General features: G+C 40.8%; 1 protein-coding gene across 2 annotated transcripts in view; it reads right to left on the bottom strand.

Moving 5' to 3' along the window:
• KLHL29 (kelch like family member 29) overlaps positions 1-27,537 on the bottom strand; it is a 384,113-nt gene that overhangs the window by 232,904 nt on the left and 123,672 nt on the right. For both annotated transcript variants that reach the window (XM_083730231.1, XM_083730232.1), the window contains exon 3: positions 19,860-20,171. In XM_083730231.1, coding sequence (XP_083586357.1) covers positions 19,860-20,120 — 261 coding nt within the window. In that variant the 5' untranslated portion in view covers positions 20,121-20,171. The remainder of the gene's footprint in view (positions 1-19,859; positions 20,172-27,537) is intronic.

The raw sequence follows: 27,537 nt of genomic DNA, 5'->3' as shown, positions 1-27,537 counted from the left end.
AAGCCACTCCAGTATCCCTGCCAAGAAAACTCCATGGACAAAGACAACAGGCATATAAAAGATATGACGCTGGAAGATGAGCCCCTCAGGTCGGAAGGCGTCCAACATGCTACTGGGGAAGAGTGGAGGGCAAGTACAAGTAGATCCAGAGCTGATGAAGCGGCTGGGCCAAAGCCGAAAGGACGCTCAGTTGCGGATATGCCTGGAAGCGAAAGGAAAGTCCAATGCTGTAAAGAAAAATATTGCATAGGAACCTGGAATGTAAGAACCATGAACCTGGGTAAGTTGGAGGTGGTCAAAAATGAGATGGCAAGAATAAATATTGACATCCTGGGCATCAGTGAACTAAAATGGACGGGAATGGGTGAATTCAGTTCGGATGACCATCATATCTACTACTGTGGGCAAGAAACCCGTAAAAGAAATGGAGTGGCCCTCATAGTCAACAAAAGAGTGGCGAAAGCTGTACTGGGATGCAATCTCAAAAATGATAGAATGATCTCGATACGAATCCAAGGCAGACCTTTTAACATCACAGTAATCCAAGTTTATGCACCAACTACTTGTGCTGAAGAAACTGAAATTGACCAATTCTATGAAGACTTACAAGACCTTATAGAAGTGACACCAAAGAAGGATGTTCTTCTCATTATAGGGGATTGGAATGCTAAAGTAGGGAGTCAAGAGATAAAAGGAACAACTGGCAAGTTTGGCCTTGGAGATCAAAACGAAGCAGGGCAAAGGCTAATAGAGTTCTGTCAAGAGAACAAGCTGGTCATCACAAACACGCTTTTCCAACAACACAAGAGACGACTCTACACATGGACATCACCAGATGGGCAGCATCAAAATCAGATTGATTATATTCTCTGCAGCCAAAGATGGAGAAGCTCTATACAGTCAGCAAAAACAAGACCTGGAGCTGACTGTGGCTCAGATCATCAGCTTCTTATAGCAAAATTCAAGCTTAAACTGAAGAAAGTAGGAAAAACCACTGGGCCGGTAAGATACAATCTAAGTCAAATCCCTTATGAATACACAGTGGAAGTGAGGAACAGGTTTAAGGATTTAGATTTGGTGGACAGAATGCCTGAAGAACTATGGATGGAGGCTCGTAACATTATACAGGAGGCAGCAACGAAAACCATCCCAATGAAAAGGAAATGCAAGAAAGCAAAGTGGCTGTCCAATGAGGCCTTACAAATAGCGGGGGAGAGAAGGCAAGCAAAATGCGAGGGAGATAGTGAAAGATACAGGAAATTGAATGCAGATTTCCAAAGAATAGCAAGGAGAGACAAGAAGACCTTCTTAAACGAGCAATGCAAAGAAATAGAGGAAAGCAATAGAATGGGAAGAACCAGAGATCTGTTCAAAAAAATTGGAGATATGAAAGGAACTTTTCATACAAAGATTTCCATAATAAAGGACAAAAGTGGAAAGGACCTAACAGAAGCAGAAGACATCAAGAAGAGGTGGCAAGAATACACAGAGGAATTATACCAGAAAGAAATGGATGTCTCGTATACCCCAGGTAGCGTGGTTGCTGACCTTGAGCCAGACATCCTGGAAAGTGAAGTCAAATGGGCCTTAGAAAGCACTGCAAATAACAAGGCCAGTGGAAGTGATGGTATTCCAGCTGAACTATTTAAAATTTTAAAAGATGATGCTGTTAAGGTGCTACACTCAATATGCCAGCAAGTTTGGAAAACTCAGCAGTGGCCAGAAGATTGGAGAAGATCAGTCTACATCCCAATCCCAAAGAAGGGCAGTGCCAAAGAATGCTCCAACTACCGCACAATTGCACTCATTTCACACGCCAGTAAGGTTATGCTTAAAATTCTACAAGGAAGGCTCAAGCAGTATGTGGACCGAGAACGCCCAGAAGTGCAAGCTGGATTTAGAAGAGGCAGAGGAACCAGAGACCAAATTGCAAACATGCGCTGGATTATGGAGAAAGCTAGAGAGTTCCAGAAAGACATCTACTTCTGCTTCATTGACTATGCAAAAGCCTTTGACTGTGTCGACCACGGCAAACTATGGCAAGTTCTTAAAGAAATGGGAGTGCCAGATCACCTCATCTGTCTCCTGAGAAATCTCTATGTGGGACAAGAAGCTACAGTTAGAACTGGATATGGAACAACTGATTGGTTCAAAATTGGGAAAGGAGTACGACAAGGCTGTATTTTGTCTCCCTGCTTATTTAACTTATATGCAGAATTCATCATGCGAAAGGCTGGGCTGGATGAATCCCTAGCCGGAATTAAGATTGCCGGAAGAAATATCAACAACCTCAGATATGCAGATGACACAACCTTGATGGCAGAAAGTGAGGAGGAATTAAAGAACCTTTTAATGAGGGTGAAAGAGGAGAGCGCAAAATATGGTCTGAAGCTCAACATCAAAAAAACGAAGATCATGGCCACTGGTCCCATCACCTCCTGGCAAATAGAAGGGGAAGAAATGGAGGTAGTGAGAGATTTTACTTTCTTGGGCTCAATGATCACTGCAGATGGTGACAGCAGCCACGAAATTAAAAGACACCTGCTTCTTGGGAGAAGGGCAATGACAGGCCTAGACAGCATCTTGAGAAGTAGAGACATCACCTTGCTAACAAAGGTTCGTATAGTTAAAGCTATGGTTTTCCCAGTAGTGATGTATGGAAGTGAGAGCTGGACCATAAAGAAGGCTGATCGCCGAAGAATTGATGCTTTTGAATTATGGTGCTGGAGGAGACTCTTGAGAGTCCCATGGACTGCAAGAAGATCAAACCTCTCCATACTGAAGGAGATCAACCCTGAGTGCTCACTGGAAGGACAGATTGTGAAGCTGAGGCTCCAGTACTTTGGCCACCTCATGAGAAGAGAAGATTCCCTGGAGAAGACCCTGATGTTGGGAAAGATGGAGGGCACAAGGAGAAGGGGACGGCAGAGGACGAGATGGTTGGATAGTGTTTTCGAGGTTACCAGCATGAGTTTGACCAAACTGCAGGAGGCAGTGGAGGACAGAGGTGCCTGGCGTTCTCTGGTCCATGGGGTCACGAAGAGTCGGACACGACTAAACGACTAAACAACAACAACAACAACAACAACCATCTTTTCTGGTCACGTACTTAGACTCACAAGGGTCTCTTGAGTCCACCAGTACATGCCCAGCATCCCATGTTGCGACAGAAGCACCATTAACCACAGACATTAGTCATAAAGTAGATATAGTTACTTATGACAAAACATATCTGGCATATAACATTATTATTTTTCATAATCTCAGGGCTTTATTATTCTTATTCACCTTATGTTGAGTTACTCTTGGAGAATGTTTCAAGATTCAGCATGAGGAGAGTGTACCAGTTTGCCTATTGTACTGGGATGAATTGTGAATACGCTATTACATCTTCACTGTTTCCCCCCTATATTCTTGCTGCAGTTCGAGGTTATGGGGTTACATACTAGGCAGGCTTTCTTTAAATCAAAAGTGCATATTCTCTTTATAGTAATATCTGTGTGGCACATTTAAAACAGCCAGGTATTGAGCAAGCTTACAGAATCAATTCACGTTATGAAAGAAATAAGCTCAATATTATTTTTGCAAAATTTAAAGGTTTTGGGATAAAAGGCACTATTTTTTTAAAGAAAGGAATGATGGGAAAAGCATTAAAAATGCAAGGGAAAAGATTGAAACATTAGCTGATGTAAGTGCACAGGTTCTGAAAATGAACAGAAATCTGAGATTTGTTACTATTTGTTTAAGAGAAGGAAACATCCAGTATAGATGGGGAATTTGTTCAAATGGACAAAGAGTGGGTGGTTGTTAGAAGTGAAGGAGAAGGTGCACAACTATATTATTGTTGTTACAATTTATTAGGCACCCTTTGCCTTAAGGTCCCAGGGTAGGTTACAACAATTAAAACACATTATTCAGAACAGTTCATATTCTAAACATATATAAACCCTAATGAGAGGAAAGTAGGATGGAAACAATTAATTTATATTGGAAAATAAATAAAAATATTTTTAATATGGTGTTGAAAGCAATAAAATAAAGATTTCCTCCCTTAATGTGCAAAGAATTGATCATGTAATTAAAACAAACAATTATCTGGAGAATTAAGAAAAGGAAGAAGTCATCGTTTGCTTACAAGAGATTCACATAGAAAGGGCATGAAAATTTGTTTAAAAATAGAATTCTTGGAACAGAATATGCAGTATGCAGTGAAACACGTACAAGTAGTAATATATGTTAAAGATTATGAATGGCAAGTACAACATCAGTATTTAGACCCATATAGCTGATTTATTGTGTTAAATGCTGCATTAGGAAAATATTGTCTTAGGTATAGTTTATGCTCCATATATGCAACAGGTTGCTTAAAAAAACATTTTCAAAATTTTTATTGTTTTTTTTTTAATCATATTATTGGGAGTTACTGAATGAGGTGTTACAACCCAAGATATAGAGTCATTACTAATTTGTGGGCAGAATGCTTCTATAAAGTCTAGATTGCCAGCCAGTGTAAATCTAAATATGAAATCTCTTTCATTAACAGACTGTTGGAGGTATTATAGAGGCATCGTAACAATTATATCTTTTATTCAATACTTTATGATCACACTTGAGAAATGATAAGATCTGTATGAAGGGAACATCAAGTGGCACAAGCAACAAGTATATATGTAGATCATAATCCAATGGTGGTAGAGCGAAATAATGGAAGGAAAATGAATACTCAATGAAGATTTAAATGAATTTCTTTCAGCAAATTCTGAAGTAAAAACAAATGTCAAGAGATGAGGAATTATATTTTGTCTAATCAGTCAGATGATCTCTTAGAACCAGTAGCCCAGAATGCTAGTAAGGTGTACTTTTAAGGGAAATTCATAGAATAAATACATCTCCTTCCTATTCACACTTGTTTGGTGCTAAACCCATTGTGTTTACCTCACACCTGACTGATACAATGGGTTTAGTGCCAAAGAAGTGTGAATAGGAAAGAAATGTATTTACTTACAGTATTGTCAAGGATTTTCTTCAGCCGTAACTTAGTTCTGGCACCTCTCAGGTAGATGCCATTGCCATTCTAAGAGAATGAGGGAGGCTTTCATCGTGAGTTCCGCCACCTCTTTTTCTATAAAAATAAAACTGCTTATTTTGTTACATTTATATCCCACTTTTCCTCCAAGGAGCCTGCTTTTTCATCTTCTTCTTCTTAATTCTCACGACAACAAATGTCAACAGATGAACTATGTCTGAGTGGGGATTTCACATTTATTGCCTGGAACTTTCTTGTCCAACACAATAACCACTTGCATGAGAGCTCACACTGTAGTAGTGCTAAAGTTCACTAAGGAGCTGTGCTCAAGCAAACTACAGTGGTACCTCGGGTTAAGTACTTAATTCGTTCCGGAGGTCTGTTCTTAACCTGAAACTGTTCTTAACCTGAAGCACCACTTTAGCTAATGGGGCCTCCTGCTGCTGCTGCGCCGCCAGAGCATGATTTCTGTTCTCATCCTGAAGCAAAGTTCTTCACCCGAGGTACTATTTCTGGGTTAGTGGAGTCTGTAACCTGAAGCGTATGTAACCCGAGGTACCACTGTAAGCTTTTTGGTTTTCATTTCATTCCTTGTGTGGCACAGAAGACTCCGTCCACGAGCAGAAGAAACACAAGAAAGGTTGGATCTAAAAGTGACCTAATATATTTATAATCCATTTTTAATTTGGAATGGCGAATGGGTTGATTTTACCCAGTGCTATTTTTCTAGAAAAAGAGGTTCTGGAGCCCACCATGAAAACCTCCCTCATTCTCTTTGAATGGCAATGGTGCCCACCTGAGAGGTGCCGGAACTGAGTTCTTGCAAGTTCCCGCTGGAAAAAAGCCCTGATTTTACCAAATAATTGTGGTGGTTTGTAGTCTTAAATTGATGCCACTCACCCTTAGCTCTTCAAAAGGAAGCAGAACAAGAAATGAAACAAAATGAAGTCAAATAAGGTTTAAGAAGCCAACCGATAGTTGTTAAATCAAAACACTCAAATGAAATATGGGCATTCATTATAATGCCACACAATATGTTTTCATGAGAAAATTATAAACGAAATACTACAGTGTAATGCTTAAACACAACAGTATTTCATTTTAGTTAGAAGGAAGTGCTTTACTACAATGCTTAAAACATAGACTGAATAAAGTTTATTAAATTAGAAGGCCACGGCATTTATGAGTTCCATAAATCAGATCAATGGAGCACAGTCAGCTCCAGAAGGTAACTACTGGGCCTCTGAAAATGGACAATCCAAGAGACTTCAAGGCCCAGCTTTGCTATAAATTATTTATAAGGAACACAATGTGGCATTGTGGTAGAACCTAATTTGTAATGTCTTTTTAATGCTTTTACAGCACAACATTTGCACTCATTTCTAATCTCAACAGATGACAGGTTGCTATTATTGAATTCCCATTAATATGAGTTATAGGAACAATATATTTTATTCAATATTATTCACCCCAGGCTGAGCATGAGTCCGCAATAAAACATCGAAATCAGTACATTTCCGAAATAGAAAGCACCGACATCCATCATAAAAACCAGACTTTATGTTCAATGCTGTACATTTGACCTTGACCCTATGTATGTCTGATTGTGCAGAAGACAACGATGCCAGTCAGCATCCGTATTTACCAACTCAGCCTCATGGTGGTGCATGAAATACTCTTGCTGATTCCTATTCAACGAAGCAATTAAGTCCATACTTTTAACAAGCGGAGTGTTTTGTTGACCCCAGTAGAATTAATGCATGCCAACTTAAAAAATTAGTCACAATGAAGACTTGGCACAAAGCACATGCTCTATCTTGTTATTTGTCTGCTGTCATGGAAGAAGTAACACAGGCTGAACAAACACAGAAAATAAGCATCAGTTTCATATTATGTATTCACTGGGGGGAAAACACAATTCAAGCAGATTAAATAACAAGTGCACAGGAACTGGCCACCATTTTACTCACAGATTTAAAAACTAGCTGTTGAAAATGTCATTCTGAACTCTCTCTCATACTTCTGTGTAATATTTGCACAGGATGCTTTATTCTCTATACCAGGCATGTCCAACAGGTAGATGGTGATCTCCTGGTAGATCATGGACTGTTCCTGGTAGATCTTTGGCCTGTCAGTGATTCCCCCCCCCCCAAAAAAAAAGGAAAAACAACAACTGTGGCTTCCTAAAAAAAAAAGCTCAACAACTTTGGTCCATCCAACGACAATGGGCAGATCACTGCCAGTTTTTTTTACACTGTGAGTAGATTGCAATCTGCCGGGAATTGAACGTCCCTCCTCTATACAGTACAGGCAGCCCACATTTTAAGCACGACCACACGGCAAACCTATAAGGGACCCAGAAACGTCATAAAACACATCACTAAAAGGGCAGAACAGGAGAGGAACAAAGCTGGGTGTTTCAATTGTACGCGATTTCATGCAACACGCAACGACCCAGAAAGCAACCCCTGCGCAAATTAGGAGTTGCCTATATTCCGAATGTGAGGGACGCGGGTGGCGCTGTGGGTTAAACCACAGAGACTAGGGCTTGCTGATCAGAAGGTCGGCAGTTCGAATCCAGGCGACGGGGTGAGCTCCCGTTGCTCGGTCCCTGCTCCTGCCAACCTAGCAGTTCGAAAGCACGTCAAAGTACAAGTAGATAAATAGGTACCGCTCTGGCGGGAAGGTAAACGGCAGTGTTTCCATGCGCTGTACGCTGGCTCCCTCGGCCAATAAAGCGAGATGAGCGCTGCAACCCCAGAGTCGGTCACGACTGGGCCTAATGGTCAGGGGTCCCTTCACCTTTTTATATTCTGAATATAAAATAAAAATATCTCTTCCCCCTCCCCAACCACCAAGTACTCTTGATGCTTTTCCTACTTCCACTACGGCCAGTGCTTTAAAAAGCCTTCCTGAACCATTGGCACACCAATTCCTACCTCCATGTATTGCATCCTCATGACACCCCTTGAAACAGGTTGCTTCACCCTCCTACACAGCAAGGGTCATCCCTGGCTCTGCAGTTCTTTACTGCTTAATCAAAAATGGCATTTTCTTTTTGTTCCTTTCAGAGGATACTTGAAGGTACTTTTTTGCATTTAAATATCATCCACATTTTTCTTTGCAGCTCTTTTAAAATGGTTTCGTTCTGATTTATACATTGGAAGGGAACTTCAGAGTGGTAGAAAGAGGAATCTTCAAAGAATTACAACTCTGTACAGTACAAATGTCTTTCTGAAGAAGGATGAGAATTTTAGAAATCTTTGGCACAGGTTTACACACGTAAAACTCATATTAATAGAACTAGTTCTTGCTCATTATATGAACACAAATCCCATTAATAATTCCATTAAGCTTCCACTTCAGTTCATTATTTTACCCATTCCCACTCCACTATATTCACTGTCAACATCTGCTGCTTCTCTTGAGGAGAGAGAGGGCAAACAGAGCACACACATGCTTTTGCACTCAAAGCAGTTGGGAGGCAGGCAAGCAACAATGATATAAAGCCCATTACACTCTCAACTAAAGGCTGAATGCATCACCTTCCAGCAAGCCAGCTACCATCCCAGGATGCATTATCCAACATCCATGCCTGAATTCAAATTACCTAATTATCAGAGCTACTCAACATGCTTGCCGAATGCTTACTAAGCAGAAACTTTTAAGTAAAAATGATGCAACTTAAGGCAAGGCGACAAAGACAATGGAGACGAAGAAGAAGAAAGCACATTTGAAAAACAGCTACAAGTGAAAAATCACATGTTAAGCATTTTAGAAAGTCAAATACTACACATAAACTCAGTGAACCAAATGTTTGTGTTGTGTTGTAGAAATAGAAGCTACTACAGGGCTCCTTGGTGAAGCTTTTTGGCATAGAGAGAACATGCTGACTTACAGCACAAGAATCTCAAGGTAAGAACAACACAGGATGTTTTCCAAGTATTATGCTAAATCACCATCACCAGCTCAATATGCTGTATTTCATTTTATATTTGTGACTCAATGCCCCACAGACACAGTATCTCCTGGTGACAATTCAAGCTGATATTCTGGAGCCAGAAAAAAGCCGAAAGACCAGGCAGGACCAAGAAAACCAGGATTGCTCTGGGGAAACCGAAGTGGCATGCTAGATTTTGCTGGTATTTTTCATTTTTAGGGTTGCCATTGGCTCCACTATATAACCTCACATGCAGAAACATTTTTGGGAGAAGAGATGGCTGAGCAGCCCGTACTTTTCCAGTTGGTTCAGGTACTGTTACACTTGAGTCTCCTGTATAAAAAGAGGTAGCAAGTACCCATTGGGCACCAAAGCCTACTCTTGACCAAAGGAGCCTTCGGCACAGGGATCTGCTAATCCAGAGAAGCAGCAGTTTGGGAGTACATTTGGGCTACATTTAGCAGCATCCCTGCAGCAAACATCTCTTGTAAGGATCCAGGCCAGTGTTGCACCTTTATCAACAGGGCTGGGTATTCATGGTGATGCAGAGAAAGGACAGGGCCAGTATGTCACTTTTCACCCAGCTGAGATATTTCTCTCTAAGTTTAGCACAAAGCAAGGAACTGAATTCTCTCCTCTCCTGAGTACTCTGTAAATAGCATAGGAGAGGATCATGGCAGAAACAATTGCAAGAACCTGGCTGGCCTCAACAATGAAGGACAGCCAACCTCCATACACAGATCATGAAGCACCTGTTGCAGTTATACTTTGTGGTTGACAGCTGGTGAATGAACCCATTGACTTTGACTTAAGGAAATCCTTCTGTCTGGCTCTACCACAGGGTTTCCCAAACTCAGGTCTCCAGCTGGTTTTGGACTACAATTCCTATCATCCCTGACCACTGGTCCTGCTAACTAGGGATGGTGGGAGTTGTAGTCTAAAAACATCTGGAGACCCAAGTTTGGGAAACCCTGCTCTAGCAGCTTCTTCGGAGACCTACTGACATAGTAACTTCATTACCAGCTTCGTGCCAGTAGCACTTGAAAAGTTTAAGAATTGAAAGTTTAGTGTTCCCTTTGGGGCCTACTATGCTGCCAGCCCCAGTATTCCCAAATCCTCTTCCTTCCAGCTTCTTCTTCTAGGATTAAGCAAACTTCTCTCAGCAAGAAGTCAGCTGTAAAAATGCTAGCAGCAGCAGGAGCCCTCCTGTTTTAACAACCTCCTGATGCTAATGGGACTCCGGAGGCTTAATTATGGAAGGTGATGGTGGTGGTAAATTAGGAGAAATCATGCAGATTCTTATGTAGCAACTGCCAAAGCTTTCTGCGTCGGGCACAACAAGAAACAATAGAGAATGCTTAGGTAAGAATGTAGGAAAAAGCCTTGCAGGATCCGAACACAGTGGGTAACCAGATGCCTGCAAGAAGGACCTGAGCACAACAGCATCCTCTTGAATGACAACTGATATTCATTCAAGGAAAAGTGTGCGCTCCATAACATATGGTGGTGAGAATGGAGTTAGCAACTGGCCACTACAGTAGAAGCAGAGCCAGTGTTTAGTTCTTTTGGCTGGTTGCCATAGATCATGACAACCTGAAATTAAAACTGTTACAAAACATACATTGCATAGATTTGATAAAGCTTCCAGTTAGAGGATGGATGGTGAAGGAAAATCCTATCAGCCAGAGATAGTGCATGCAAGCACACTTTCACAATGCATGAACAGGACCGATTCACCACAGAAAAGGATAACGTACTTTAGTGGAATAGCACATGTATGTGCTCTGCGCATATAAACAAACGTACACTAGCCACCCAGTTTATAGAAAAGCCCAAGCCCTGACTCTAAATCAGCCACATCAAGGTCTGTGGAGCTACCACCATTCTACCAAAAGTGCAGGCTACCAGCTTCATTGGTAGACTCAGATACTGGATATATGCAAGCTCGCAATCTATACTATGTGTGGCAAAGTACTTCTAATCTCTTGGCCAGATTATCAACCAAACTACACCAAAGGCAAGAGAGTTGACCCCAATGAAGACCAACAAAAATTGCTTAGCTGTGAATATATTTTTGGGGTATGTAATTAGAGGCAAATGTGCATAAGGGTTTCTTAATGGAACGGAACCATTATTCACTCAACATCTCTGCTATCATTAGCACCCATATTAAATGAGTACCTTGTAAAGCTGTCCTTTGAGAAGAAAATAGTTCCAGAGTTGTCTGCATGTGCAACAACATGCAAGTATTTGTTGGTAGCTATAGTTTATCCTGTTCATAAAGTGGAACAGACGAGCACAGAGCTCTTAATGATAAATCAGCATCTGTGCATGTACAGTGGTACCTCAGGGTTAAGTACTTAATTCGTTCCGGAGGTCTGTTCTTAACCTGAAACTGTTCTTAACCTGAAGCACCACTTTAGCTAATGGGGCCTCCTGCTGCTGCTACGCCGCCGGAGCCCGATTTCTGTTCTTATCCTGAAGCAAAGTTCTTAACCTGAAGCACTATTTCTGGGTTAGCGGAGTGTGTATGTAACCCGAGGCATATTGTAACCCGAGGTACCACTGTACATGCTTTCTTTCAACACTACAAAGGGCTCCAGCAATGCACTTTGAATCTACCTACTCACAGAAATTATGGCAGTTTAGCAAATGCACATTTATTGGGTGCTTTGAGGCACCTGAGTGCAAAAATACAACAACAACAACAACAACAACAACAACAACAACAACAACATCAGCAAACCCTGTCCAAAAGATGCAAGTTAGATTAGTTTCCACCAGAAGTGCATATAAATGGTAGAGTAGGGAAAATTGTACTTTTGAAGAAATATATATAGCTATATATATTTAAGGGGCCTAGCAATGGCAGGAAAAGAACTTGCTTTTTTTTTTTTAATTCAAAGCTATAGCAGAAGAGACAGTGAATAGACAATCCGCTAAGTGAAAAATCAATTGTGTGGGTAGTGAGAGACAGTTCCGCTTCAACACTTAGCAGATAACACGCTCTTTCATGTTCGGGATGTGTCACCATTCATTTGATAGCCAACTTGCTCCTTCATTTCCAGTGCCACGATTCCATTTCCTGGATCCAAAATCTATAGTGGCCCACACACTGCTTTAAGTTGCAAAACATGAAACTATGTAGGATGTGAAGTTCCATGAAGGCCACTGATGAGATTCTGCAACAGGAAGGCTATTCCCAAGTGGTTTATGCCCTGGCTTATTAGGTTACATTTAAGGAGAAAATTGCCCTCATGACTTCTTTCTGTTGCAACAGTAGTCACGATGCTCAACCAATCTGTTCTCCAGTCAACAGTATAAAGCAGCATAAATTGAAATAAGAATACCCCTTACACTGTGGGATTATTTTAAATAAAAAAAACCCAACACCCTAAAACCACAAGATCCACTCGCGACGATTATTTATTGGACTCTTGTTGTGGATAAACAAATCCACAACTGAGTTGCTAGAGGGAAGGGTTTAAAAGGGAATACTAAAATTTGCACAAGGATCTGTTAAAATGAAACATTGTTTTACATACAAGGAACACCAAAGCTGGTAGTTTGCACAAGAACTGCTGTGATAGTGTTGTGTTGTTGTTTTTTTTAAAACTTGCTGTTGTTAAAGACAGAAACTCTCTGTGATCTACTGCAAACTCCTAGAGGATTGTCTACCAATAGATCCTAAGCTACCTTCTCTACCTCCCTGACTTACACGTTCAGTTCAATTTCAGTGTGTGCCAACATGCTGTAATGCAAAACTTCAGTGGTTCAATTCATGCCTACGTACTCTCTCAAGATAGCATCAAGATGAGCACTGACAGACAAATGGGTAAAAAGACATGTATATAGGAAGGGAGTGGGGGTGGGTTGGGGAAGTAAAAAGTAGTGATTCATGATTCATATTTCAGTCCCAATTCCATTTACTGTGGATTGCACTCTCTCTCTTGCACGCGTGCTCTCTCACTGCTTTTTTTTTAAAACTCACCCTATTTTTGAAGGATGTGTTATAGCAGTAAATGATTCACAGCAAGTGGCCTACATAAGAGTGATTGCCAGATTATAATAGTTTAAAATCGTTAGTTTACCCTTTACTTTGTTATTTAAAGGCATCCTTCAGTTAAAATCTGGTCCAGGAATGGGCAATTGGCATTGACTTGAATCGAAGAAGAAAAGAGTTTAAATGGGGGGAGTGGGAAGGAATTCCACCATGTGTACAGACAAGCAAAGTGCATGTCGACTAGCCTTCTGCAACTTGGTTCCTTCCTTTTGTTTTACACTTCAACTCCCATCAGCCATAGCCAGCAACATCATCTGATGGTCCCCAGTTTAGCGAAGGTGATTACATCACCTCTTGGATTTTCTTGCCAGACTATATAAAGGTTCTCCCTAGCTGCAGATGAACCATTAAATCATAGCAGCCAGGTTGTATTCATGCTTGTTCAGGAGATATATTAATTCCACTCACTGAATCTCACTCACTGATTTAAATCAATCTCTCCTACTACGTATTATACTATTGTCCATAGAGAGCCTGATTTGGGACTGCAATAAGTCTGGTGTAGAGTCATAAGTGGGATGTTACATGCTTTATTTATGAAAGGGCCTAGGTTCAATTCCTGCCATCTGAAAGTAAATTGGGTCCTTCCTTAAAAAGGGCACGTATTGCGGTGAGACCTGGACAACCGACAGCCTATGTTGTGGGTGGGTACATCTGGTCAGCCACAACACCTGATTGGTAGGTTCCCCAAAGCTGGGTACAATATGGCCAATGGAACACAGTTCAAATGGTTTGAGGGACCTACTGTATTTATGCCCATGCGCATGACCCAGAACTTCCTCTTTCGGCGCATACATTCGGAACACCCACCCACCTCTCCCTACTTTTAGGGCTTGTTGCGCTTGACCTTGCTATGCCGTCATGGGTCGTCTGTCATTGGGACAGGGGCACAGCAGGAATTTTCCCCACTTGGCTGATTAGCTGTTGCCATTTGGGTTTCGCCTGCCACGTAGCAAATTGTCACAACTTGTAAGGTTGCGGATAGGCTCTGGTTCTGGTGATAGGGATGGGAGAACGCTCTCGCCATCCCTATGTGAAGGGTATTCCGTTAAAGGAATCCAGGGACTCGATGGTTTGGTCAACCCCTGAGAGGGGGTTGTGTCCGCGCCTGAGTCCAGGGGGAGAATTTGGGTGGTGGAGATAGCCTGTGCCTGGCTTTCCACTTATCCAGGTGTTCACCCTTGGCTGACCTATGCTGGTGCCCTGGGTCAGCGCTACCTGCATGGCAGGGAGCTAGTTGAACCAGAGCCTGTGCAACCAGTCACTTTCTGTAATCAATAAAGTTGTGGCCTAAATTAGGCCAAAAACCAAACCAAAAATTTGAGTCAAGTGTGAATTTATTTAGGGGGGAGGTTTCTGGGTCTGAATACGCAAATAACCCTTTCTGGAATCCTATGTTTGTCTACTTAGAAGCAACTCCCATTGAGTTCATGGGATTTGCTTCCAGGTAAATGTTTATAGGACTTCAACTTCATTTACCTATCAGAACCCAAAAGCAACAGAAAAGAGGATCTCACATTACAGGGGGTTGGACTACATGGCCCTTAGGGTCCCATCCAACTCTATACCTCACATTATTTCAGTCAACAGCTTTTTTTTAACTGTACTATATTAACTGTCAATATAAGATACAGTCAACCTGAATGCTAAAGGTCACTGTGACAAACAAGCCCTGAGTTTGCCTCCTGATGACCCAGCAACCAATGAGAGCTGGTGAGAACAACAGCCAATTAAGAGAGTGAGAGGATGGAATTTAAGTTATATGATGACAGTATAAGGGGCAGATAGGGGCTTTCTGACTGGGTAGACAGATGAGCTCTCTGTCTCAGTGGGCTCAGTTTGGGATTATCTGTGGGTTAGACAAGGACCTGTGGCAGATAGGGATTTGACCACCAATGGGAGAAGGACCAACTGTCAGTGTGGGCAATTGGGATTTTGAACTATTTGAGAGGGGTTAGCTAGACAGGGCAACCCAGCTGCGATTCCCTGTGGGGAAGTTAAATCCATGAAACTTGGTTTGATAAAGAGGGCTGTTAAAATATATATTAAACTGATATTCTGGAAGTTCAGTTATAAAGCGATGTTAGAATTTGTTAACGTCTCGCTTTGCAAAACGGAACTTGGGGACAAGGCCTTTAAAAATGGAATTCGCTTTTCCCTCGCGGAAGAAGGGTGACGGGGAAAGACGCCTGGTTTCTCTGAAAGCAGACAAATGTAGATGACAGCCGTGTCTTTTATATGCAGACAATTTCATTTGAATCAACAGATAGATTAAAGAACACTTAAAAAGAAAACCTGAAGATACATGCAGGGAGAAAAAGTGAAAAAGATGTAAAAGATTCAAAGTAAATAGCTCTTGGCTAACACACACTTTGACTGACTTGCTGGATACTACAGCTCTCTCCCCTTTCTGAAGTCAAAGCATTTTTGATCCAAGTGCCAAAGACTGGAAACAGTGTCTTTGTATACCTAAACATGTCACACTTGTGATCTTCTAAGTGCTTCCTGATGTAAATTGGTGCTTGAAACCAAGGGCTTTCATCTTCAAATAGGGCTAGGACTGGAGTATGGACAGGCCTCTCGGTTCTTTCAAACGACGATAAACACATTGCAAGTCAACAAAACAAGCATATATAAATTAATTGGAACATCAGTTCTTTGAGTTAATAATCGAAACAAACAAACAAAGAAACCCTGAGGTGCAGAGGAAGTTTAATTTATCAAGCACAAGCACAAACCTCTCTAGATGTTTTCATTTGGCTTAAAAAAAGCAGCCTTTTCAAGTACAGACAAAAATTAAAGCATTATCTGCTATAAAATATACAGCTGAAATCCAATCCAAACCCCCGTAACATAAGGCACAAATAATTCATAGGCTGCTTAAGACAGAGATAGTCAATGTGGTGCCCTCCAGATGTTTTTGACTCCAATTCCCATCAGCATTAGACAGCAAAGTCAAGGATGATAGGAGTTGTAATCTAACAACACCTGGAGGGCAACACACTGGTTATTAGGGATTTAAAGACATGTCAACCAAAAGTAACTGGTTTTCAATTGAAAGGTCAATTGCTTGATAGAGCAATTAAATATGTTGTGTGAACAATCTGTATCGCTGTAAACATGTGAAAAGAAGCAGCCCTAGGAAGAGATGGAAACCATAATCATATTGCCTTCCAATACCAAGTTTCCAGGACACATTAGCAACCCACTGTAGAAAAAATATTCCAAATACCAGCTGCTGGAAACCAATGGAGAGCAGAGTGCTCTTGTGCTCATTTTCTGCCTCCTGGTTTCTCACAGGCATCTGGTTGGCCACAGTGAGAACAGGATGTTGGACTAGATGGGCCATTGCACGACCCAGAAGGCTATTTCTACGTTCTTATAAAATACTTAGTGAATTTGTTTTTCATAGGTAAGGTGACATTCAATGGAGAACTAGGCAATGCCTCTATAACGAGAAACAACAACAATAAATCTCATCCTGAGAGACAGGTTCATCCTATCAATTGTTAGGATGACTAAGCAGTGTAAGAGCTGAGAAAAATCTGTACAGTGGTACCTCAGGTTAAGTACTTAATTCGTTTCGGAGGTCCGTTCTTAACCTGAAACTGTTCTTAACCTGAAGCACCACTTTAGCTAATGGGGCCTCCTGCTGCTGCCGCGCCGCGGGAGCACAATTTCTGTTCTCATCCTGAAGCAAAGTTCTTAAACAGAAGCACTCTTTCTGGGTTAGCGGAGTCTGTAACCTGAAGTTTATGTAACCTGAAGCATATGTAACCTGAGGTACCACTGTAATCTGTAAAAGGATGAAAAACTTGGAAACGTGGAAACAAAGAATGGCTACCAAAAAAATAAAAATAAAAATCAGCTATCCCCAATCTCCCTATGGGGAATCCAGACTTCCGATGCATGCATGCACATTTTGAAGCATGACATCAGGTCACTTACAAGTGGGTGGTCTCAACCCACCTGTCAGTTGGCTTGTGGCGAGCTACTTAGATGCCCAAATATTTTACAGAGTTCCTCCTCCTTTAACATAAGCAATTTTCAATCTGAGATTTGGTCAGTAAACACAGCAGGAAGCCACACCAGCTTTCTGTTGAAACACAAACAAGTGATAATCTGCTTCTCTCATAATATTTCCATTTTAATTCCCAAGTGAGCATGCTAATGACAATAGTGTCGTGACAATTTTTTGTATGTGAAAAGCTCTTCCAAGATTACCATATATTGCTTATTATGGAAAGGGCTTTTTTTTTTTTTCTCTGAAGAATCACAGTTTATATCACTAGCTTCTTTTTGAAAACAAGTGCAGTGTTTATTATCACAGTTCAGCCTCAAAAAGGACTCAAACATCTGGTGCAAAAACAGATCAACAACAGCCAGCAGATGGACTCTATGTACAATATCCAGGAGCAGAGGTCAAGACAAATGAAACCACTGTGTTGGCTTTGCAACTTGACTTCTAATCTTCTCCAGACTAAACACATCCAAACAGCAACTACATAATGTCCCAGCTTAGTGAAAGAGTACTTCAGTTTGGCTGTTAACAAATGGAAATAATGTCAAAACGCTTTGGTCATTTTTAAGAAAAGATGTCCGTATTAAAAACCTCAGCCAAAATGTTTTCTCTACAGTATTAGCTTATTTCTTTACTGTGGGTGGTAGAACCAATGTGGTATGGAAACGCAATAAAAACTTTTAAGCTTGACTCTGGCTTTCTTTAAATAACTTTATTGTCTCCCTTTCTGGATCTGTTTCATTTGGCACTTAGATTTATTTTTAAAAATGTTAGGAAAACATTCTGTTGATCGCAAAGTAAAAAAAACAGGGGCACATATGGATTCCCATTCTACTGCTAAAAACCTTCTAAAAACCTGCTGGTTTTCCTTTTATTCTCCAATATGTTGTTTTTAATAACTTTCTTATCCATTTTTATAAGCTAGAAAGGATCAAATAAGCCACTGTGTACTACTTAAAATCAACAACTCTTGGCTTAAAAACTTTTTAACCAAGGAAGCCAGGAAAACGTATTAGCAGAACAAATAGGAAAATAAAGAAATCGGCTTTCTCATTTATATTTTATTGTCTTATTGTTTCTTAAAATTGTTGAATACATAATGTTAACTTATTTTTCATATTTACTTTGATTGTTCTTTTTAAACCACTTAAAAATCTGTCAAGTAAGTGGTATCTAAACTTTGCTAAATAAAATATATTTAGAAGGTGGCGCCTGCTAGTCTCTGCAATGTACTCCTCACCCTACCCCACAAAAAACATGGAGATGAAACTATTCCTTCTAGCTTGATTTATAAATCTTTGGCATAGAGGGGAATACTATATGTTGTTCTTTCCCCGCTAAAACATGACACTGACCATATCCATCACAGGCATCCATTCATTCTTCTCCAGTCAATACACTTAAAATATTATACATGCATCACAGGAGTATCCCCACACCAAACTCTTCCCACAACACAACAAAAGTGGTGACACCATGTTACACAAATCTATAAAGAAAAGCTCTGGAACTATCATTAGAGAAAGAAAGAAAAAAGCTCAGAGAAGGTCCTCAGTGAAGGTTCTCAACAGACAGAAGAGACGAGCTGTTTGTCCACTCTCCTAGAGCATATGCAGAGAGGACAAACCCCTCTACTGAGTTTATCCAGATACCTGCACAGGCAGAGAACTCACATGGAGTATTTCAGAGACAACCAAAAATACTAAAGTTTGCAGAGATAGTTCAAAAGATTGCATGGCAATCAACAACTGCAAAAGCAGGAAACATGTGACAATGAGCACCCCGGAAAGCACATTTATGAACTATGGGGGAAATAGTCCCAATTTCCTAAAAGTAACGAACTAAAAATGGAATCCCCATAACAGACAGGTTGCATATTCCTCACGGAACTTTGCCCTTTCTTTGCAAGCCGCATTTCAATTGCCTCAAGTGTATATATTGGTAAAATATGACAACACTCGCAGAAAGCTGTTGCTTAATGGCACAGACATTTCAAACTGAGTGCCAGGATGGCCTTTTCCTCCTATAGTTGAACATGGAAATGGTGGAAACTGTTTACATGAGCCACAATTAGAACATGGCTGGGGGTTTTAGGGAGAAAATGAGCTGTCAAAGAGGACAAAGTCAAGAAAAATGGCAATAAACTTGGTGCAGAATAAAATGTTGACCCCCAGCTTGAGAGGCTGGGAGATAACAGCATCTCTGATAGCAACAGGAAGTTGTAAAAGGTTATTGATATTAAGATAAGAATTTGTGTATCTGTTGGGGAGAAATGTCGATGACTTGTGCTCACAAAGTGGTACCTGGGCTTTTACAATAGGCTTTAAGTAGGAATCATAAAGTAGTAAAACAGCTAGTATTTACACTTTACTGTATCCTATTCAGGCCAAGAAGATAATCATTCTCATTGCTTAAGTTATCCTGCAACATAAAGGGCATGAGCAGGCAACTAAAGAAGAGAACAAGATAAGACAGCCGTATATACAGGAAGGGGGGGATAGTGATGTACATTTTATGCTTATGCTCAAGACAGTTCAAGACAGCTCAATACAGTTTCCCTTTTTAACTATTTGCAATGTTTAGAGAATATAAGTTTACAAATGCATGGTAGGGCTTACTACTCCAAGAAACTATATAAGGAAGCTTGAAGGCACCAATGGCACTGACAAGAAGAAGAAAAAACAAAACCCCAGTGCACACTGTCAAAGACCTTATCGGAAGGTAACATGATCTGAAAGGAAAAGGTGGTATCTTCTCAAGAGGTTTTCCTTAGCTAATACAATATAGAGTACAAAGATCTCCTTCTTACTTTGGTTGTTGCAGCTGCAGAAGAGTTGGCCACAAGCGTGGTTATCACATCACTGTTCACCGTGGTACAAGCAACTGTGGCTGGGGCATGCAGCCGCGAGGGTACAATTGGCACAGGCAGAAGCCCTGGTCTATTGTTGCTATTGCTGTTCACTGTGCTGTTGCAGTTACTGCTGTTCACGTGGTTCCCATTGGTGCTCCACTCCCGGCGGTCCCATCCTGTGCGATAATCTCTTTCAAACCGGCTGTGGTGCCGTGACATCTCGGCCAAAGGAGGCTTCCGCCTCTTCTCAAAGGGATTTTCAGAGGTTGCCTATCGAGAACCAAGACAGGAAACAAAACGGTTTTATTAAACTAAGTCTTGAGAAAGGAACAAGTTGTGCTAAGTCATCACACTCATTTCTTTGTTGTAACATGTTGGACATGACAAAGGAACTGAAGAATTCTGTTGCGTGCCTGGCTTCAAACTGCATCTCAGGAAGTCCTAATAAAGAAAATCCAAAACAAAGGGAACAAAAAACAGAATGAATCTGTAGTGGGGAGAATGGTCTCTCTGACCCTACAAGGAGGTTCCCCAAACTACCTAGTGAGTTATCAGATGACAGTTTACGGACAATGAAACACCACGCTTGAAGAAATCTGCCACTTGAACTCTCAATGAGGGATTAGCTCTTGACAGCAGGATTATATTTCTAACAGCTTCCTAAAAATACTCTGTCTGGATCTTGCAACATAGAAAACATGTTGGTATGATGTTGGGGGGGAAGTAGTATTGTGTAGGAGTGATGCACACAATGTGATTCACAACAGCAATTCATTTGTTTCACTCCCAAACACAAGAAAAACAAAAGTAGTTTGGGAAAGATGAAGCTCACTTTATGATCTAATAAATGGATTACTAATAGCACATGAATGTTCTATATTTAAATATGAGAACAACACTTTCCCCACCAAAGAGTGGTAAACAGAAATCTTTTTGTGGCCCTGCTTATAATTTAGTTTCAAGCAAATTGTAAAATGAAAGAATATTGATTTTTTTATCATTACTTTTCAGAATTAAGGAAATATATTTCATTATCCATGGAACTGTGTCACCAATATAGGGAAAATAAAGGGGTTTTTGTATGTTTTTATGTATAAAAATTAAAAACGTAGTTTTAGTAATTTATTTATAGAATCATCAAAACAACATGAATTCAGACAAACTTTTAAGTTACTTGCCCAAAATGGACTACTCACTAAAAGAATATTTCTGGCATATACATGGGTTCTAAGCATACTTATATTTTCCACAAATTTTATTTCCCATAATGGTAAATAATTTCTTTACCTAAAACAGGGATGGAGAACCTTTGGCACACCAGATGTTGTTGAACTCCTACCTGCATCAGTCCATGCCAGTTGTCAGGAATGATGGCAGCTGAACATCTGGAGGTGCAGAGGTTAAAAAGGTAAAGGTACCCCTGCCCGTACAGGCCAGTCGTGTCCGCCTCTAGGGTTGTGCACCCATCTCACTTAAGAGGCCGGGGGCCAGCGCTGTCCAGAGACACTTCCAGGTCACGTGGCCAGCGTGACGAAGTTGCTCTGGCGAGCCAGCACCAGCGCAGCACACGGAAACGCCGTTTACCTTCCCGCCAGAGCGGTCCCTATTTATCTACTGGCACTTAGGGGTGCTTTCGAACTGCTAGGTGGGCAGGAGCTGGGACCGAAGGACAGGAGCTCACCCCGCCGCGGGGATTCGAACCGCCGACCATATGATCGGCAAGTCCTAGGCGCTGAGGTTTTACCCACAGCACCACCCGCGTCCCTAACCAGAGGTTAGACACCCCTAATCTAAAAGAGTAATGTCCATGAACTAAATGCCTAAGGTCACACTTTTTTCTATGAGCATTTTGCATCATCTTCAGCTGATACAATTTGATGAAGAGATCCCTGCTTGAAATGTACCCAGTGTAATGCTTTTACTTCCAACAACGTTCCTAAAGTTCAATCTCCATTCTGGCGTGAAAAATTATGCAAGCCATGTTCATTCTGATTGTAACAGTATTAAAACATTGTCTGTTATAACTGTCTACTAGTTGTTTTTTAAGCAATTCATTTTGTTTCTGACACTATACCTATAGGTTAAAGTACAGATTAGACAGAACCTTGAAGCTCAACTAAAAAACAAAACTCAAACCATTTCTATTATTATTTCTGAAGCATGCTCTTTTTTAAGAAGTACAATAATACTCACAATTATCAGGACAATTATCAAACAAAAAGGAATACTGGGTGTGTAGACATATGAGGAGTGTGTTTTAGACATCCAAGCAGTGGGAAGTGATGTGCCTGATTTTCAGAAATCACTCCCCCCAACCCACAGTACCCTCCTCCACCCCATTCCACATAGTTCAGGATCTTCCCCCCAACTCTCTGGAAAGGCCTTGGAAGTAAAGGTGGCTGCAGAGAAGGAGAAAGAACAAGAAACTCTCCCCCCCCCTCCCCAATTCTACATGCTTTAAACAAATGAAAGGGGGGGGGGAAAGCAAATTCCAGCTGCAGCCATCCCCAACTATTGGTCATGCTGACCAGTGTTAATGGGAACTGGAGTACACCAGTGTGGAGAGCTCTCCAGTACACTCTCCATTACACTGGAGAGCCAGTGTGGTGTAGTGGTTAAGAGCGGTAGTCTCGTAATCTGGGGAACCGGGTTCGCGTCTCCGCTCCTCCACATGCAGCTGCTGGGTGACCTTGGGCCAGTCACACTTCTTTGAAGTCTCTCAGCCCCACTCACCTCACAGAGTGTTTGTTGTGGGGGAGGAAGGGAAAGGAGAATGTTAGCCGCTTTGAGACTCCTGAAGGGGAGTGAAAGGCGGGATATCAAATCCAAAAAAAACACCAAAAAACAATTTTAGTATATGTGCTGCTGAAGCGAGCACAAAAAACCAAAAACCAACATCTAAGAGGGCACACCAAGCTGGGAAAGGTTGGCATAGGTGATGGAACAGCCCAGCCTTGGTTCTTTGTGTCAGAGAAGCATAAAGTACCTCCACAAAAAGTATCATTTTTAGAGAGCTAGGAGTGTTCTTCCCTTACTCCCAGAGCAAAAATAGGACAGGCACACACCCAGCTTTTCGGAGTGTGGCACAACAAATATATTCTTCACAATTTTGTAAAGGGAGCTACATGAGGAACCCCAAAAGAATGCCTCCAGAATTCAGAATGGACATTTTACTCTGCTTCAAGATCAAGGCACCTAACTTTGTAGTACAGTGGTACATCTGGATGTGAACGGGATCTGTTCCAGAGCCCCGTTCACATCGTGAGCAGAACGGAGCCCGCGTCTGCGCGAGTCATGATTTGCTGCGTCTGCGCATGTGGGTGGCGTCATTCTGAGCATCTGCGCATGCGCGAGCGGTGAAACCCAGAAGTAACCCGTTCTGTTACTTCTTGTTTGCCGTGGGACGCAACCTGAAAATATTTAACCTGAAGCAAATGTAACAAGAGATATGACTGTACAGTGGAAACTTGGTTCTCAAACGTAATCTGTTCCGGAAGTCCGTTCGACTTCCGAGACATTCGAAAACCGAGGATCAAAGGGATGTCAGCAAGTTCAATGGGGAAAATTGAGAAACGCGCCTTGGAAGCTGTTCGACTTCCAAGGTGTGTTCAAAAACAGAAGCATTCACTTCTGAAACATCTGGCAGCAGAAACTTCAGGTTTGGCAGTACCTATGACACAACTGATGATAAAAAAGTAACATACTTTCAGTCCATGCCTGGCCATTTTTGAAACATGGTTGTTTGTTGCACTTTGGCAAAGGGGAGCAAATAATTGGTGTAGCAAATATGTAACCTTTTCAGAAGAAACCAGATACAAAGCTACCTTTTCCATCAACCTCTGTCCTACCATCAAGTGCTTTTTCTTTTTAAAGAAAAGCACTAAAGCACACATATCTTTGAATACTTTTCTGCCACGCCCCACAAAAGGTATAGTGATTTGCACAGTGACTGCAGGATCCATGACCAAGACACAAAGGGGACATTCTCGCCTGTTTCCAGGAAAAACTGAACACATTCATAAATCTATAGGTGTGAATTGCAGATATGTCCCAGCCCAATTCCAGTTGGAAGTTAACGTTTCCTTGTATTTATTCTAACAAGCTTCTATCCCTCTAGAAAATGTAACAGCAGATGCTATAGTTATATTCAGAGATACGGCAACATAAGAAGCAATCCTTCCAAGGAAAATGGCACATCTTTTTACCAAATTAAATAATATTTAATCCTGAATATTTTGTTAATAACTTTTATCACATTCATCTTCCTCAGACTAAATCCCCCAAACTTACTTTTTTGTAGAAGTACTACTTATCCATCATTTGCCTGTCCCTTGAAGTACTTTTTCACTGGGCTTCCAAAGTTTCTATCTTTGGAGGTATAAATGCACAGAAAAATAGGCTTTCGGCCAATACAGAGCTGAAGAATCATATTTCTCGCGCTAATAGGGATTTAGCTTCATTAAGTGACTTCAAAAACAAATGCCAGCCCTTTAATTAAATTTTTCTCTAATAGAATACATTTAGATTTCTGTTTCTATTTACAAATGCGGACACAATACAAATACAGATGACCACAAATAGTTTTATGGAAGCAGATTCTTTGTTAGAGGTTAGAGAGTAGAGACTCGTGAAAAAAATTGGACGGTAAATTTGCAGATAAAACACTTGCATTGCATTCAAAGTTTTAAAGCCAGGCATTCCAAACTGCCCGCCTTTGTTTCATATTCTAAGGGAGATTTCCACAAAAGGGGAGGTGGGGGTGAATGCCTGTAATTAGATCTAACGCCAAGTACTGCGTCTGATAAATATGAAAAACATTTTCATACTAAGGCCAGTATCGCTTCAAAGAGATGTCAAGAAGTAAATAGATGTAATTTTATCAGAGAATGTCAGCACAAACTAAAATAGACAACACTAAAGACCAAGATACGGCAGTCACACAAAATGTGCTATATTTACAAACACATGATAATATTTTTATTCTTGGGTGGTTGCAGCACATTAATTAATTTTATATTTGATGAATTTCCCCCCTTGCTTTTAGAGTTTGTATGTATGGTCTCATTATTTTGGAGCTTCCTGAACTGATTTTATTGTTCTTAGAACTTGTGTTTCAGTGTTTTGTTTTTGCTGTGTACATCACTTCAATGCCTTATGAATTTGCATGACAAGAATAACCCCAAATCATGAATTTTAGTGTTAAAGGTAAAGGTAAAGGGACCGCTGACCATTAGGTCCAGTTGTGACCGACTTGGGGACCGAGCAACAGGAGCTCACCCCGTCGTGGGGAATCGAACTGCCAATCTTCTGATCAGCAAGTCCTAGGCTCTGTGGTTTAACCCACCGCGCCACCCGCGTCCCCTATTTTATTGTTACTTACATGTAAACACCTGGAAAAAAGCTTAGGTTACAGATTGTGGTTTGCCTGGTGTGAGACAAACCATGAGCCCAAGTTTGGATGACCTGCTAAGACAAACCATGGCTCAGTTTAGAGTACAGCAGCAGAGGATAATTGGGAGAGGAGCATAGAGCATCTTTACTATTGTATGTCCACACTAAACCGTTGCTTGACTTATTGTTACGTGTTAACCAGCCTGGTCTGTGTGTTGAGGTATGGATTTTACATGACTAGCAAAATAACGATCTTTAGCAAGCATTATTTTATGTGCTATTAAAACCAGAACTTTGTGCTAAACCACAACAAAGTTAGTTATGTTGCAATCGTTGGCCTTTCCATGTGTTTTGTACTCCAGACGTTGAAAAAAGAATTTTTATGTAGACTCCTCATTATTACAGTATTAGGAACTTATTTTCTAAGCCAGAGAATCATTTTTCCTAGATTGATCTGTAACATAGTTCTAACTTTATTACATCACATTTGTTTTTCGTAAGGTTCTTACTGGAACATTTTTAATGGACTAAGAGCACTAATCCTTGGCTGCTGCACAATGGTAATATCTATCAATGCTAAATAGAGCTTGTCTCTATGGAGCACTTGGTGGATTGGGTAAATGGCATGGATGTCACTAGTACAATGATGGGATTCTGAAATAGCTGAACACGTTTTACTGAATAAATGTAATAGTAAGCTGAGCCGTCCATGTGAGTGAGATGTTTGGATTCTTATACTACAATTGTAAAATAAATTACTAGGGAGTAAGCCCCCATTAAAACACAATGGGACTTGGTTGTGAATAAACATGCAGAGATCTGATGTGGATGTGGTATACTACAAAGAACAATGGGGGAATCAAAGGAAACCATATTGCAGAAAAACAACAATGTAATGGCTTACTAACAAAAAGAGGCTAATATTACATTTCCCACCATAAGCCAAGCAGGAATGTTCTTGTGTCATGTATAATTTACAATGGCTAAAATCCCAAAGCTGTAGAGCTGTGTCCTTGTGTGCTCCTTGCCTAGAACACAGGTGAGACTGAGAAAAAGTTCTTGGATTTGTAACAACCTTAAAGATTGTCATCAAAGAAGATAAAGAAGATAGCAGCCTCGGTATGAAGGACTAAACTGTATTTGGAGCTTTTATAGCTGAAAAAGAGAACAAATTTTGTCTTAGAGAGTGTCATTTGTTCAAGTTATTTTTGGAAGTAATTCTACAAAACTGAAAACACACTTTTTGTAGTATGATTATTCTCTCTCTTCTGGGGAAAATAAAAAATCCAGTCTAAAATTTTCAGGTCTATACTAATATAAAGTACAGTCACTTACCTATTTATGTTCTCAGCATCTCAAAAAGGGCTATTTTAGAGTTGGAAAAGATTCAGAAAAGGGTGACCACTATGATCCAGAGAGCACCTTCACTACGAGAAAAAATTAAAACATCTGGGGCTGAAGAATTTGGGGAGAGGAAGAGAAGAAATGAAAGACATGGAGATTTATCATGCTGTTCATGGTGTTGAAAAAAACTCGATACAGAGTGGTTTTTATCCTACTCGTAATACGAAAGCTCAGGATCATTCAGTGAAATTGATTGGTAGGAGAGCCAGCAGAGACAAAAGGAATCATTTCTACACACAGCACAGAGCTTAGCGACAGAATAAGCTACCATAATATATTTATTTATTTCACAAAATTTCATATACTGCTCGACTGTAAGAAAAAACCCCTCAAAGCAATAACTGTGATGTGATGATGATCACTGGAGAGTCTTTCAATGGCTACTAACCCACTGCAGGAAGTCCACCTTTGTTTGGCAGAGTAGAGCTTTTCTTATGTTCTTACTGCTTATCCTAATTAATTACATTTAGACCCTGCCTTTCCTCCCAAGGAGCCCACATACTTCTCCCTTTCTCTCACTGTACTCTTGCTACAAGGTAGGTTGGGCTGAGATACTGATAGCTGATTTGAGATGTGAACCTGCGTCTCCCCTTTACTAGTCCAACACTTCAAGCACGACATTGCAGAGGCTCTCTAGGTTACTTTTCTCTAGGACAGGCATACGCAAACTCGACCGTCCAGATGTTTTGGCACTACAACTCCCATCATCCCTACCTAACAGGACCAGTGGTCAGGGATGATGGGAGTTGTAGTCCCAAAACATTTGGAGGGCCGAGTTTGCCTATGCCTGCTCTAGGACCTTTTAGGTCCTACAGATATCAACTAACAAGTGCCTTTACTT

Source organism: Podarcis gaigeae, assembly GCF_964106915.1.
Source record: "Podarcis gaigeae genome assembly, chromosome: 3".
NCBI classification, from domain to species: domain Eukaryota; kingdom Metazoa; phylum Chordata; class Lepidosauria; order Squamata; family Lacertidae; genus Podarcis; species Podarcis gaigeae.
Note: the sequence above shows the minus strand (reverse complement) of the source record. Positions and strands in the feature narration are given on the sequence as shown.